General features: G+C 47.5%; 2 protein-coding genes across 3 annotated transcripts; one reads left to right on the top strand and one right to left on the bottom strand.

Annotated features, from left to right (window-relative positions):
• The first annotated feature begins 930 nt into the window (after positions 1-930).
• LOC117642138 (glutenin, high molecular weight subunit PW212-like) lies at positions 931-2780 on the top strand. The gene is made up of 3 exons (XM_034380014.1): positions 931-1091; positions 1167-1375; positions 1503-2780. The coding sequence occupies exon 3, from the start codon at positions 1881-1883 to the stop codon at positions 2616-2618; it is 738 nt and encodes a 245-aa protein (XP_034235905.1). The 5' UTR covers positions 931-1091; positions 1167-1375; positions 1503-1880; the 3' UTR covers positions 2619-2780.
• Positions 2781-2841: 61 nt separating this feature from the next.
• Positions 2842-11803, bottom strand: LOC117642137 (citron rho-interacting kinase). 2 transcript variants are annotated; one of them, XM_034380011.1, is made up of 20 exons: positions 11669-11803; positions 10599-11170; positions 10393-10517; positions 9995-10321; positions 9418-9782; positions 8118-9311; positions 7801-8025; positions 7390-7710; positions 7139-7300; positions 6685-7034; positions 6325-6597; positions 5985-6239; positions 5624-5899; positions 5337-5547; positions 5017-5253; positions 4578-4936; positions 4339-4490; positions 4026-4244; positions 3641-3941; positions 3345-3558 (listed from the first exon to the last, which is right to left on the bottom strand). In XM_034380011.1, exons 2-20 carry the CDS (start codon positions 11135-11137, stop codon positions 3345-3347), a joined length of 6105 nt encoding a protein of 2034 aa, XP_034235902.1. In that variant the 5' UTR covers positions 11138-11170; positions 11669-11803. The 2 variants fall into 2 exon arrangements, with proteins under 2 accessions (XP_034235903.1, XP_034235902.1); XM_034380012.1 differs by lacking the exon at positions 11669-11803 and having other exon boundaries at positions 2842-3558; positions 10599-11137.
• Positions 11804-15381: the final 3578 nt, after the last annotated feature.

Consider the following 15381-nt stretch of genomic DNA (forward strand, 5'->3'; position numbering starts at 1 on the left):
AAGCACGGAATTATGAGTCGACTGGACCGCGCTCCATCGACACTAGGCTGTCCGGCGCGGACGGGGCACGTTAATTTGGCGGCTGGCCAACACAGATGCACTTCCGCAGAGGAGAGGAACAACCTTCGGCTTCGGCCGCCGACCATCATTTCGGGTGCAGCCATCCCGAATCCGAATCCCTTGATCCCCGACTCGCTCACCTCTCGCGAACCATTGTTCCCCGGTCGCGTTCGCCGACTGCCACTGCGACTGCCACTGCGGTCGGCGTGCAACGGCGCAGCAAAGCGCAGCCCCTCCCCGCGCAGGTTATCAATGCCCGGAGCATGGCAGTGCCATGGCAGTGCAGGCGATGCGGGTGTCTCGTCCAGTGAAAGCCGTTGCGTAGCTTGCGTTGCGAGTAAAAGCTGCATGCAGACAACGCGACAACACGCCGGCCGAGTCTAGGCCACCGGCCCCCCGACTTCTGGCTCCCTCTCCCTCACTCCGTCCATCTGCGTGCGCCACCCCTATCCTTCCTCCTTTATCCCCGGCGCGTCACACTTTCGCTCGTAAATGCCTCGAGGCCTGGAGCGCCTGTGAGGTAGGCAACGCGGCGACGAGGGTGTGTGGAGGCCGCTGGGAGGCCTACGTGCCAGGCGTTCGTCGCAGAAGCATAGCAGAAGCGCAGAAGGGGGATGGATGACACGGACACTGCGGGAGCGGCGAGAGCCAATGAGACCGGAAATTGGGCGCTATGCTGTACAGCACATGTTCCACTCGTCCGCCGAGAGTGCGTTTAGTGCCCACTTGCCCTGTCATCGCGGACTGCGGGCGACCAGGGCGACGAGGTGCGGCTGTGTGCGAAAGAGCGAAACTATATCCACCGCACTCCGTCCCTCTCTCGGCCCTGGCCATGGCCATTGTCAAAATAAAGCTGACCCACCATACAAAGTCGAACGCGGAGCACCGGAGCGTGTCCGCCGATTCGTACATATTTGGCGGCGGCGGGCCGCACGGCGCACTTTGGAGCTCGGCTCCGGTCATCTCAGACAGAGCGTTCGTCCACGATGGGGCCCTTGACCGCGTTGTTCGCCGCGCTGCTCCTCGTCGCGGTAAGTAAACGTCCCCCATTGGAGCGGTTTCTCAGACCAGAGTTTTTAATGCAAGCGCCTCGACTGGTTCGAAAGGTGGCGAACGCAGCTGCGACCAACTCCACTAGCTCCAGCTCCAGCTCCGACTGCCGCCCTCCGGGGATGACGGGAAACTCCACCGGGGGACCTCCTTCGGGACCGCCACCAGGACCGCCACCGGATGGAAAATGCCCACCTCCGCCCGGCGGAGTGCCCACGGGGATGCCGTCAACTGTGTCGCCGTCATCCAGCAGCCGAAGGAGGCGGTCTCCCCACGACCCTGAAACAACGGCCAGCAGCCCAACGGAGGCATGCCCCAAGGCAGCCCACCCAGTGGACAGCGCGATGGACAGCAGGATCCGGAAACCAGCAACAGGGCGGTCGCATGAGGAGGTCTCCCCACGACCCTGAGAACAACGGCCAGCAGCCCAACGGAGGCATGCCCCAAGGCAGCCCACCCAGTGGACAGCGCGATGGACAGCAGGGATCCGGAAACCAGCAACAGGGCGGTCGCATGAGGAGGTCTCCCCACGACCCTGAGAACAACGGCCAGCAGCCCAACGGAGGCATGCCCCAAGGCAGCCCACCCAGTGGACAGCGCGATGGACAGCAGGGATCCGGAAACCAGCAACAGGGCGGTCGCATGAGGAGGTCTCCCCACGACCCTGAGAACAACGGCCAGCAGCCCAACGGAGGCATGCCCCAAGGCAGCCCACCCAGTGGACAGCGCATGGACAGCAGGGATCCGGAAACCAGCAACAGGGCGGTCGCATGAGGAGGTCTCCCCACGACCCTGAGAACAACGGCCAGCAGCCCAACGGAGGCATGCCCCAAGGCAGCCCACCCAGTGGACAGCGCGATGGACAGCAGGGATCCGGAAACCAGCAACAGGGCGGTCGCATGAGGAGGTCTCCCCACGACCCTGAGAACAACGGCCAGCAGCCCAACGGAGGCATGCCCCAAGGCAGCCCACCCAGTGGACAGCGCGATGGACAGCAGGGATCCGGAAACCAGCAACAGGGCGGTCGCATGAGGAGGTCTCCCCACGACCCTGAGAACAACGGCCAGCAGCCCAACGGAGGCATGCCCCAAGGCAGCCCACCCAGTGGACAGCGCGATGGACAGCAGGGATCCGGAAACCAGCAACAGGGCGGTCGCATGAAGCGTTCTCCCTGTAACGGGCGTGGACAGGTGCCTGCCGTGCCAGTTGGGCAAGGCCAGGTCGCGGGAGGACAGCAACCTAGTACGGCCGGCGCCCAGAGTGGATCTGGAAACCAAACCCTGGCGGCTAGCCGTATGAGGAGGTCTGCCTACAACGCCGATAGCAACCGTCAGGAAAGCGCAGGCATGCAGCAGGGCGGTCTCGGACAGCAGCCTATGGGGCAGTCCGGACAGCCGCCGGCAAGGCCCGACCAAGAGCAGTCTGAGAGGGGTGGCCAGGGCGAAAGTAACCAGCAAGGGCGCTTCAGGCGTTCCCCACTGCCTGTGGCGATGGCCTATTTCAACTAGATTTTCTCGTGTTGTGAATGCTAATATGAAATTCTGTGATCAAAATGGCTTCTCTGTCAATGTAGCTACTTTAGCAATACTCTGTTTATGGTAAGGTTTGATTTTGATAAGGTTCTGGCTCTGCAGCTCTGAAATATACATTATTGTTTTGATTGAATCTAACTGGATGTTTTTGTACTGAAAACATGTTTTCATAAAGTTTGAGGGAAATGAGAGTTTCGAATGTGGCAATATTTCTTTTATTTGACTTCAATTAAAATCATGGATGACAAAATCAGACTGGATCAATTATTTTTAAAATATACATTACACCAAATTGGCAAGATCACAGCATTATCTCATAAAAGGAAATGTTAAGACTTAAATGAATTATAATAAATAGTTTTCACTGGAGATGTGTAGTATGCTGTCATAGAATTCATTGAACAATTGGAATGTTCATGAAACAAATCTTAAATTAATTACTGGTATTTAAAATATGGACAGTAAAGGAATAACTGAATTACAAGAACAGCAGATGTCTAAAAAATAAAAACATCATTGTTATGGAAATCTTTATACATATAAATGTCATGCACTAAGAAAATTAGTAACATCCTTCTAACGTATCCTATAGAGGCAAGAATGACAAAAGCTACTTGAAGCATACACCATTTAGATTTCCTGAGATCATAATTCCTCAGTTTTATAGTTCAATGACCGTGCACCATTGAACATAACATATTCTTACATGGCAGTGTGGAGAGTGGAAGTGGATGCTTTCCGAAAGTGCACATGTCTAGAGTGTATATCACTTTGACCTGAGGATTGCGTGTCACTGCCTTGATGGCTTGAACTGCGAGCATCTTCAGTTTCCTCATCTGATTCTTCAAGACTTTGAACAATTGAAGATGTGAAACTAAATTCACAAACATCTCGCACTTCAGCAATAGCCTCATCTCTGTTGAGGAGGAAAATCATGTAAAGCAATGCAATGATACATTTCAAAACATTTAAGGGAAGAGCAGGGAAAACATAAATACCTATTGTCTGAGGCTGTTTCTAGACTGGTACAGCTGTAACCCAGTTCATCAGGGCATGCAAGAGCACCATCAAGACGAACTATTTCCACACCATTTGCTGGGATATTGCTGGCATACACGGAACCAAATGACAGGGTGTCTCCCAGGTAGAGAGGGCTGTTCAATTCTATCACAGAGGATGCAGGGCACTCACTAATGGTAGACCCAGAGTCATTCAGGTTGCGAGTAAAACTAGTGTGGGAAAGTCTCATAATTTCTACTGACGCAAAATGGAATATCATGAGGAACGGTTTCCGGAATGCTGCAAAGAAAAAATAGTCCACTAACAGATATAACATGAAAGTGTGATAGAGAAGAAAATATAAAATGCACATAGTTGACATACCAAAAGCAAAAGGCACATGGGCCCACTTGATATCCTCCTCCCGAGACCGGCGGCCATATTGGTCAACAAATACTCCCACTTCATGGAAACAGACTAAATACTCAGGTGAACATCTTCCTCCTGTCATTGTGACATCCAAAATAGCAGAGGGGAAACTGTTGGTCTTTTTAGCAAGAGAGATAAGGTGCGACAATGATTTGTCAGACACATCAAGGAAATCTAAAAAGAGAAAAATAAAATTATTTTAAAGAGTTGTAATAAAACGAAAAACGCACTGAACAATAATGAAAAAGAAATAGAACAACAATATTACCTTCAACTGAAAAATCTTGAGCATCGATCTCAAAAAATTTGTTACATCCTACAATAATTGAATGAGGTGTCAACAAAATGCAACTGCAGGGTTCTTGAGTTTCCAAAACCTTAAGTTGCTGGAAGCCACCTTCACCTGTCCACTTGAAAATCCTGAAACAAAATACAAAGATTTCAAGATATTCATTTTGTTTGGCAATGCACATATTCTTGGTAGGGATTTCATTCAAAGAGACTTACACTAGTCTTTTAGCTGAAGCTGCACAGAGAATGTCTGTGGTGGTTCCTGATTCATTGGGCTTGGAAGTTGCAATTAATTGGAAACAACCGTCAGTGCTGCTTGTGCTACCATGAGCAAACACAGGCCTGGTGTTCAGAACTGCTTGAGTGCACTCAGCTGCCTCAGCACAAGATTTCAACTGAGCATAGTCACAGAAAAGCACTTCTCTATTTTTACCAGAAATCATAATTGCAATCCCACGATTTGACATGACAGTCATCTGATAAACAGAACCAACACCACCTATCTTCACAGGTTTAGCATTTTCTTTGTTCAAGTGGTAAGAGAAGAGACCCTCCTCTGCTCCCAGGAGCATGACCTGAAAAAAAGTGATAAACAAATTTGTACAATTTATAAATAAACGAAACAAATATGAAATCAATCAAAAATTTTACTAACCTGATTGTTGATGTGCAAGATGCATGAAACATCTAACTTGTTTTCTTGAGGGAGACGAACCATAACTTGACCACAATAACGCCGACTTCTATCAGAGGCTGTGGTGCCCTTCATAGCTTCTCCCGCTCGAATCGCTGCTTTTAAGGCCTCTATCCATTTTTCCTTATCTACCGCACTTAAAGCCATTAGATATTGTGTAGATCCAGGCCAACAAGTAGTACGAGGTGTCACTTCCACCTGAACAGATTGTGTTGCATTCAGACAAAAACACTCAAAAATGCCCACAAGAAAAATAGATTTTAAAAAACAAGCCATTGTACCTTGATGATATAAGGCACATCAGACTTAGCAGTTCCAGCCACATCAGTCTGAGATGCTGAGCTCACAGAGGCAATACCGTCGGCAGGGCAGAGAGGGTACCGTTCAATAGGTGACATGTGTGCAGAATTAGCAGACGGTTCATGGGAAAATATGAGCAACTCACTGCCCGCAAGACGAACGTATCGCCGTTCCCAACATGCGTTACCTCGTCTGGAGACAAAGAGAAATGTTTCTCATTCAAGGAAATATTCAAAGCAGCACAAGGCGCTTCAATAAAAATACTTACGTAGGAAGTTTCATCCAGCTTTCCATGTTAACAGCTGTGGAACATGGAGCATCATTTTGACTACTAACACTTTCTCCATCTCTCGATTTCTTCCACCTTTGGGAAAAGTGGCGAGCAAAGCCAGAAGGTAACCCACAGGTTGAAGGCAGAAGAGCAATGCAACGATGATGGGCGGTGACACCGCACTCCAGACAAGTTGCAGCTTGACGCCCAAAGGGTAAACCATCTTGACAAGCGGCACATTTTGAAGATCTCATAATGACCTTGAGCTCGAATCTGAAAGATCAAGACTGAGTACTTGGTAAAAAGAAACAAAAAGGAAAGAGAAAATTAAAAATGAATAAATGATGAGTACTGGCACCTGTGAGGTATGTTATGATGCATTCGTTGATGTGACCCTTGGCTTTTGATCGCTTGAGATCCTGGTGAGAGCACCAAATGTTTGGCAGCTGTTGGTGAGAGAACCTCTGGATCCGGCACAGTGGAGGAGTGTTTCTCCTTCTCCTTATCCCTTGGTGTACTTTTAGGCCCATGAACAGATGATCGAACAATTTCATCTGTTAGCTTCTGGGCCTTTTTGCGTTCTTGCAAAAGCTGGGACTCCAACTCTTTAAACCTGGGCAAAAGAAATCAAGAAATTAAAGTTTAATAGAACAGTGGAGTCCATAATGAAAGAAAAGAAAGAGAGAGCCTATCCTCACCCAGCATTTATGATATTTGCACTGTTCATTTGATTTTCCTTATCCTTTTTTCCAAACAGCTTGTCTGTCAGTGTCTTCTTCCTGCGTCCTTGCTCTTCAAGTTTTTGCTGCAGATAATCAATCAGCTTAGCCTGTTGCTGGAGGGTGGCATCACTCTTCACCTGGCGATGGCGATGACATGCCTCCATTTCTGATATGGTTGACTGAAGCCTTTCAACTCTTTCCAAGAGAGCCCTCTCCTCCTCAGCACTCTCCTCGAGCTCCAGATCCAACCTGTGAAGAAGGAAATGAATAAATACAGACACTAGGGGAAAAAGTAAATGATGAAACAAAAACAAATAAAAATAGATCAAGTGGTACCTGAGATTTGTTTCCTTCAGAGTATGGATCCGAGTCAGCTGTGTGGTCACCTCTTCTTTCAGTCCAATCATCTCTGCTTGAAGATTAGCAATTTGGCGTTGGGCAGAGTGCAAGGTCACCTCTAACTGGGATGTATGTTCATCTGTGTTGTTAACTTGCTGAGTAAGTCGTTCGGCAAGACTCTTGTATTCCGAAGCCTGCTCACGTGCTTGAGCAAGAGAAGCTTTGCATTCTTCTAATTGGGATTCCAATACTTGAACACGAGCTTCTGCCTGAGCACGGAAGGACTTTTCTTCATTCAAATTTTGCTTGCTGAGACGCAGTTCACTCTGAACAACTTCAATGTCTGTCTGGTTTTGAAAATATTCAATAAAAGGAGGAGAAATTTTTTGTTAGTCATGTAAATTAACTACAAGCAAGGAGTTGAGTTGGAAATAGCACATTAGGAACTTACATGCAGTTTGGAACATTCTTCATGGAGCCGAGCCTCTTTAGCTTCATGGGTTGAAGTCAGTCTTTCAAAATCTTCAAGCTGCTCTTCCAACATAGTGCATGTTTCTTTAAGTACATTACTGTTAACTTCAAGCCTCTGGAGACTTCGTTGAGCTTCATCCAGCTGAAACACAGCAGTAAGAAGAAAACAAATTAAGAGACCTCAATGGAAGAGACATACAATACCAACTTATTAGAAAATAAAACATTTACCTGCTGTAGAATCCTTTTCTTTTCATCTCGCAATTCACTACAAGTTTCATCCGTCTTATTAACTTGCAGCTCCAGTAGTCTAACTTGTCTGTTGGCAGCCGTTAAATCTACTTGCAGTTCTTTCATTCTTGCCTCTTTGGCCATTAGGTCCGTTTTGTAACTAGCCAAGGTTTCTGTTAAAGTTGAAGAGGATAGCTTGTCCTGCTTAAGTTCCGCTTGTAGCATTTCAAGCTCACGTGTTAATTGAGAAATTTTGTCCTTCTCAGTTCTTCTCAATTCACGATCTTTCTTAATGTCATCCTCTAGCTTTGCCTTGGCACTCTAAATAAGATAAGGAAAAAAGCAACATAAGAGCAAATAAAAGCGTAATACAGATTACTTAGCACGGAAAACACCAAATAAAATAAATACCTCTAATTTTGTGGTCTCTTCTTTCAATCTTTTAACTTCACGCTCAGAAATACGCAAATCCAGTTTGACATCTGACAACTCTTTCTCTTTACGCCAGAGTTCAGAGCGGGCTGTTTGGGCAGCTTGACGATCCAAGATGGCAGCCTCTTTAGCTTTGTCAAGTTGAGATTCAAGCTTGTTAATATTAGCTTCCATGACTTGAAGCTGGAAATGATTGGCTTCATCCTGAAATGAGAATGTGAGAATGACAGCACAAAGAAACTATTAGAGACAAACAGTAATTAAACATGCACTGTTGACAGAAAATGAATGTATACCATATTATCATTGCAGGCAGGTTCTAAACTGGCTTCAGCTTTAGATGCTACAACAGTAGTTGTGGTAACTGTGGTTGTGGTTGAAGCTCGAGGCGACGCAGTAGGGAGATTGGAACCAATAGTACCAATAGATGAGCGACGCTTATACTTCACAAGAGCAGAATTTTGGTCTCTCAGTTTGGCGTTTTCTTCTTCAAGTTTGTCAACACTTCCCTGTAGAGACTGCATCAACTTTTCTAAAGAAGCAAGTTTTTCTTTATTTTCCTCTTCCTTAAATGCAAAGTTTTGTAGGCGGTTTTCTAAATCAGATTTCTCTTTGCTGACTTTTTCAAGCTGGTGGCCTTCTCGTTCAGCAATAGTAGTTTCATGTTGCTCAAAGGACATCATAGAGGCACTAAGTTCAGACTCAAGAGTGGCAACACGTTCTTGCCACAATGTGCACTTAGTGCAGCCCATTTGAATCTTTTTCTCTAGCTCTGCAACACGAGTGCGATCCAGATATTTCAGCTGATTAGATTTCTCAACCAGTTTGTCATTTAAGATCTTATTCTCCAAACGAGATTTTTCTAGAGCTTTTTCCAACTCATGGCGTTTCTTATCTAACTGAGATTTGTGGAGTTCAAATTTACGTGTCTCAGAATCTAGACGCTTTTGGAGCTCCGACAGCTCTTTTTGACTTTCTGAGGCCAATTCACTAAGCCGACTTTGAACATCCAAGACACTCTCTCTCTGAGACTGTCTGGTTTTGGCCATATTGTCCTTGTACTCTTTCACAAGTTCCTGAAGATTAGCTACTTCTGTTTTGAGCTGTGTCTGTTCCTTATCTCGTCTAAGCAGCTTTGACATCAGATTGTTGTTGGTTGTATTTAAAGCAGTTAATTGGTCAGTCAGCTGCTCAATTCTCTTGTCCTTTTCCTTATGCTCTTTTGCATATAGGCGATCCCATTTCTCCTTTGCACTTTTGATGAGTTCCATGGCTCTAGCTTCCATGTTCTTGGTTTCCTGCATTTCCAGATCCAAGGCCCTTCGCAATGATTGCTGTTCAGACCGAGAGCGTGCAAGTTCAGTTTCAAGACGTGATCTGTCCTGTTCAATTAATTCCAAGCACTGCTCTGCTGTTTCTGCCCTCTTTTCTAAAGTCTCAGCATTATGATTCTTGCGCCCTGAAGTTCCCTCTAAAGCATGGATCTTGGACTAAAACAGAAAAAAAGTGGAAATTTTTAACAACAAAAAAACGGATGATAAAAAAATTATGAAAGTACAAGAGGCAACATCATATCACTAATAAAATATATATTACCAAAAGACCATGGATTTCTTTTTTCTTAGCTTCAAGCTTCCTTTCTAAATGAGGGTCAACAGAACCACTGAGATTTGACACTGTTGAAGAGTCTCTAGCATAGGTGAAGCCTACAAAAGGCAAGTTCCGTCCAGAGAACTCCTTGTGTGTTTTGAAATTTTCAATAGAGGGAGCAGGCTGCATTCTTTCAAACTCAAAGAAGTTGGATGTGTCATCATCCCCATTCACAACAGGCACATGAGGCGGGACAATGTCTCGCAGAGACACCCAGTCAACATCGCCAAAAAATGGGTGTTTGATCAAATGATCGTAAGTTAGGCGTGAGTTGGCATCCGTAATCAAACCAGAGACCATATCCTTAAAATCTGAAACAGGTAATAAATGCTTAGTACATAAAAAGTATCATAACTAGCCAAAGCTGGTTGTGGCAAATTTTAGGTAAATACGTTTAAAAGTTATGAGAGTAAGATGAGTGAACTATTTCTTGTTACAAATTCCTCACAGCTTTGCTAACAAGTTGTTGTCTGCATTCGTACTTGGTTTAGGTGGATATGGATTACACAAAAAATTCTCTTACCATTAGAAACTTCAATGCTGTCTGGATACTTTAATTGTTTCTTGTGTGACTGTATATTTTGATAAGTGGTGGCTAACTGGTCACTTCTGAAGGGTGTCTTTCCATATACCAGCTCATAAGCTACAATGCCCAGTGACCAGAAATCACACTCTGCACCATACAAAGGTGAAAACTGGTTTTGAGGAGATCGAGAGACAGCTGAGCGACTTTTGACCTTCCCTTCAGTTGTTTCAATGGATAGTAGAACTTCTGGAGCCAAGTATTCTGGCGTTCCAACAGGCATATCAGCTTGGACAATTCCAGCACTGGACAGTTTGGCAGATGACCCTAATAAGAATGATTAAAATTAGAACAACTCCAGGATGAAATAATCAAGAGTCCAATTTGTAGGATATTACCAAAATCAGCAAGTTTTATGTGACCGCAGCGATCCAATAAAACATTGTCGGGCTTTAAGTCACGGTGCACATATCCCATTTGATGCAAGCTCCTGATTCCAGAGGTGATCTCGGCCAAATAAAATCTGCAACAGTGTCATAAATTTCAGAAAAAGTAAAACCAACAGGAAACGCTTCATAATTCAAAAAAGGGTAATAAGAAGCACCTTGCAAATTCTTCTGAAATACGTCCTCCAAAGCGATCAAGGAGGGCTAATAAATCACCACCTGAATGAAACTCCATGACCAAGTACAAATTGTGCATATCTTGAAAAGCATATTGCAGAGAGGTGATCCAAGGGGAGGTGGCAATAGCCATCACATCCCTCTCGTTCTCAAAGAAAGCTCTTTTGTTCCCGAGAGTATCATTCTTTCTCAAAGTCTTCATGGCATATGCATCCCCGGTTTGTTTTTCTCGCACAAGGTGAACTTCACCAAAATGCCCTCTTCCAATAACTTTTCGCACTTCAAAATCACTAATATTGACACGCATGCCCCTAATTTCACTGACAGGGGAGCGAAACTTCTCAACAAAAGCAGCAATATTTGGGTCCTTTTTCATTGAATCATTATTGCATTCATCATATAGAACCAGAAGAGAATCGATGAGACCCTCACGTCTTATGAGACTCCTTGGAGTTTTACCCAAGACCATGTTATTCAAGCGTGTGATCCTCACACTGACAGGTTCTTTGGAAGGCTCCATTTTGGAATGGAGATGCAATCACAAAATTAAAATCTGAAATCAAAGACAAAAACTTCATTTGAAAACACAAATGAAATTGACAGCAAGTACGAGGCTGAATCCATACGATTCGAAGAATCATGAATGAGAACTAGAATGAACTGGCCATAAATGAACAGGAAAGGTCACAACAAATAAAAAAAACCATTAAAATTCGAACATGAGTAGGCAATTAATTAAGGCTAGGAGCTTTTTCGTGGGTTCTAAAGATAACCTCACTACCCCGAGTTCGCTTCCCGCCACGAAACAAAATTATTGCAGTTCCTTCAAAGCAAGGTACAAAATTTAAGTTCAAAGTTACATCATCACCGTCATTTTATGATAAATAAAGGAACGAATGCCGGATATTCAACTTAAATAAGAAATACAACAATGGAAAAATACGCCATTTCTGTATTGATGAAGCTTCAGTCACTGATATCTTTCCGAAGTTCCGTCGATATAGAATCTTAATCCTAAGTACACAATACTGTGCATGGAACAATGCCTTACATAAATTTCAGTTGCATCAAAGGTCTTCGTCAATCAAACGTAAAAGAAACATAATGTCATCTCAAAGCTCAACCCGGCCTCTTCGCCTCTTCCCGCAATATACCGTTCAAATTTGACTTTGTATGCAGCGATGCAGTGTTGCAACATGAAGAAACAAACCAGGAAACAATATTTTTCCAGAAATGATGTAAAATTGCGCAGTATGCTACAAAAACGATTAACTTTCTTTTGTAAAAATAAAGAAAACTCTTCAACCTAGGGCAGATGCAAACGTTGAACTTTGAAATGCTACGACCACACTTAAATATTTGTGCTCCTTTGGGTGGATCAACTGATTCTGCCAAACGGTCAAAGCTGGTAAATAAACTTAATTTAAAAATATGATAACTTTTAAACTCACTTTGGTTCGCAATGGTCCTCCTGAAAAGAGCAAACTACATTTTATAAACAGAATTTTATATGATTTTCGGCATTTGATGGTTCATAGTGCGTTCATGTCGGGTAAAGCAGTGTTTTTTCATATGTCACAGGTTGCTTAAGAGGATGCTTTACCCGCGGCCGGGAGTGGGGATTCGGGCCCCCGGCGGGCGGCAAGGCGCGCGTTGCACCGATGCAAATGTAACGTCGCCGTGGCTTCACTTTTGATCCGATTGTCACGAAACTTGGCAGACGCGTTCGTGATGCCCTGAGGCAGGCCTCGCTCGTTTTTGCCGCGTTCCAAACCGTTCATTTGAACATTTTTTGAACATTTCCGTTCAACAGGTTTTGGCCACAGCAGCTCAGTTTGCGGGACAGTATCCCCAAAAACGGAGATCAAGGTGAGATGCGCGCTGAAGTTTTAAGTAGCTTCCCGCAAACGGATCGGCAAAATGTTGAACGACCTCGCTTGAATCTTTAAAATACAAACGCCCTGCAGCGGCGTGGACGGCGTGGATCAGCCCGGCCCCGGGTGGAGCGGCTCGCCACGGCCTGGTGGGGAGCCCCCCTTTCACCCGAACCCCGCAGCGCAAGCCCACCCCCACTCCTCCGCCGCCTAGCCCAGCCGAGGAAGCGGGGGCAGGGGGAGGTGACAATAGGTGCATCCGCACGTGCAGTTTTGTTTCACTCGCACCCGCAGGAGAATAGACAGAGACGTGAGCGACAAGAACGCGACCCTCCGAGCCGGGCGAGGAGGCCCCGAAACCGTCCGCCGGATCGCCGGCCGCCGGACCGCAGAGATTTTAAGAAATTATGAGAACAGGGCCAAAATCAACCTTTTCACGAAAAATCGTAGTTGCGCGTTTCGAGTCTCGCTGATTATTTCTATACCTATCTCTAAAAACCCAGTTCGGGACCTAATCGCCGCTTCCTTCTTTCACTAGAGTCACTAGAGGGCACTAGAGGCTAAATTAGAATGGTCCAGAACTTACGAAATCAAGTATTCTTTTATTTTCTGCCCTGCCGACCACTATTTGAACAATGGTTGCTCAAAGTTGAAATCACTGCTCCTAATACCACTAGAATGCTTTATCTATTTGACCTAGAGGCAAGCAAGTATCACGAGACGATGCAGAAAACTATGTTTAACAACTTTTATTTAGCATCCAATTCGATAAACCGCCTGTCAGATTGGTCAAACGGTAAAATATGTATGTATGAAAATCACGATTTGGGCTGACTTTGGGCGGCCACTGCCTCAAATCTAGGCCCTCTAGTCACACTCTCTCTACAGGGCAGTGGTCTTTAGAGGCCTTGTTTGTAAATCCTAGCTCAGGAGAGCGATTTTCTTGCGTAGTTTGGACGCTGTGTTGTCGCGAAGTTGGGCGAAACGGCGACAAATGAATAGAAATTGCGATGTGGGGTGACTTTAAGCAGCCACTGCGTCTGATCCGAGGCGGTATTTCGTACCCCCTCAGTGGGCAATCGATCTTTGGACCTTCCTTTAGCACGCCTTTGTTACGCAGTGCGATTATCCAGCTTAGTTTGGAAGAAGCATTGTCTCAAAGTTGATCAAAACGGTCACAAATACCTTTGAAAAATCGTGTTTTGGGCCGACTTTAAGCAGCCACTGCGTTTGATCCGAGGCGGTATTTCGTACTCCCTCAACGGGCATTTGGTCTTTGGACCTTCCTTTGGCATGCCTTTGTTACGGAATGCGATTGTGTGCCTTAGTTTGGGAGCAGTATTGTCTCAAAGTTGATCAAAACCGACTTTAAAGGCATTTTTGACTGTTTTGACTCATTTTGATCCAACACTGCTCCCAAACTAAGGCACATAATCGCATTCCGTAACAAAGGCATGCCAAAGGAAGGTCCAAAGACCAAATGCCCGTTGAGGGAGTACGAAATACCGCCTCGGATCAAACGCAGTGGCTGCTTAAAGTCGGCCCAAAACACGATTTTTCAAAGGTATTTGTGACCGTTTTGATCAACTTTGAGACAATGCTTCTTCCAAACTAAGCTGGATAATCGCACTGCGTAACAAAGGCGTGCTAAAGGAAGGTCCAAAGATCGATTGCCCACTGAGGGGGTACGAAATACCGCCTCGGATCAGACGCAGTGGCTGCTTAAAGTCACCCCACATCGCAATTTCTATTCATTTGTCGCCGTTTCGCCCAACTTCGCGACAACACAGCGTCCAAACTACGCAAGAAAATCGCTCTCCTGAGCTAGGATTTACAAACAAGGCCTCTAAAGACCACTGCCCTGTAGAGAGAGTGTGACTAGAGGGCCTAGATTTGAGGCGACTCGGCGGAGACTCGGCGGAGACTCGGGGCGGAGACTCGGGGCGGAGACTCGGGGCGGAGACTCGGGGCGGAGACTCGGGGCGGAGACTCGGGGCGGAGACTCGGGGCGGAGACTCGGGGCGGAGACTCGGGGCGGAGACTCGGGGCGGAGACTCGGGGCGGAGACTCGGGGCGGAGACTCGGGGCGGAGACTGGGGGGCGGAGACTCGGGGCGGAGACTCGGGGCGGAGACTCGGGGCGGAGACTCGGGGCGGAGACTCGGGGCGGAGACTCGGGGCGGAGACTCGGGGGGAGACTGGGGGGGCCGGGGAGACTCGGGGCGGAGACTCGGGGGGAGACTCGGGGCGGAGACTGGGGGCGGAGACTGGGGGCGGAGACTCGGGGCGGAGACTCGGGGCGGAGGGGAACTCGGGGCGGAGACTCGGGGCGGAGACTCGGGGCGGAGACTCGGGGCGGAGACTGGGGCGGGACTCGGGCGGAGACTCGGGGCGGAGACTCGGGGCGGAGACTCGGGGCGGAGACTCGGGGCGGAGCCCGGGGCGGAGACTGGGGGCGGAGACTCGGGGCGGGACTCGGGGCGGAGACTCGGGGCGGAGACTGGGGGCGGAGACTCGGGGCGGAGACTCGGGGCGGAGACTCGGGGCGGAGACTCGGGGCGGAGACTCGGGGCGGAGACTCGGGGGGGGGGACTCGGGGCGGAGACTGGGGGCGGAGACTCGGGGCGGAGACTCGGGGCGGAAAACTCGGGGCGGAGACTCGGGGCGGAGACTGGGGGCGGGACTGGGGGCGGAGACTGGGGCGGAGACTGGGGGCGGAGACTGGGGCGGAGACTCGGGGCGGAGACTCGGGGCGGAGACTCGGGGCGGAGACTCGGCGGGACTCGGCGGAGACTCGGCGGAGATCGGGGAGACTGGGGGCGGAGACTCGGGGCGGAGACTCGGGGCGGAGACTCGGGGCGGAGACTCGGGGCGGAGACTCGGGGCGGAGA

This window comes from Thrips palmi, unplaced genomic scaffold (assembly GCF_012932325.1).
Source record: "Thrips palmi isolate BJ-2018 unplaced genomic scaffold, TpBJ-2018v1 HiC_scaffold_16, whole genome shotgun sequence".
In the NCBI taxonomy this organism is placed as follows: Eukaryota; Metazoa; Arthropoda; class Insecta; order Thysanoptera; family Thripidae; genus Thrips; species Thrips palmi.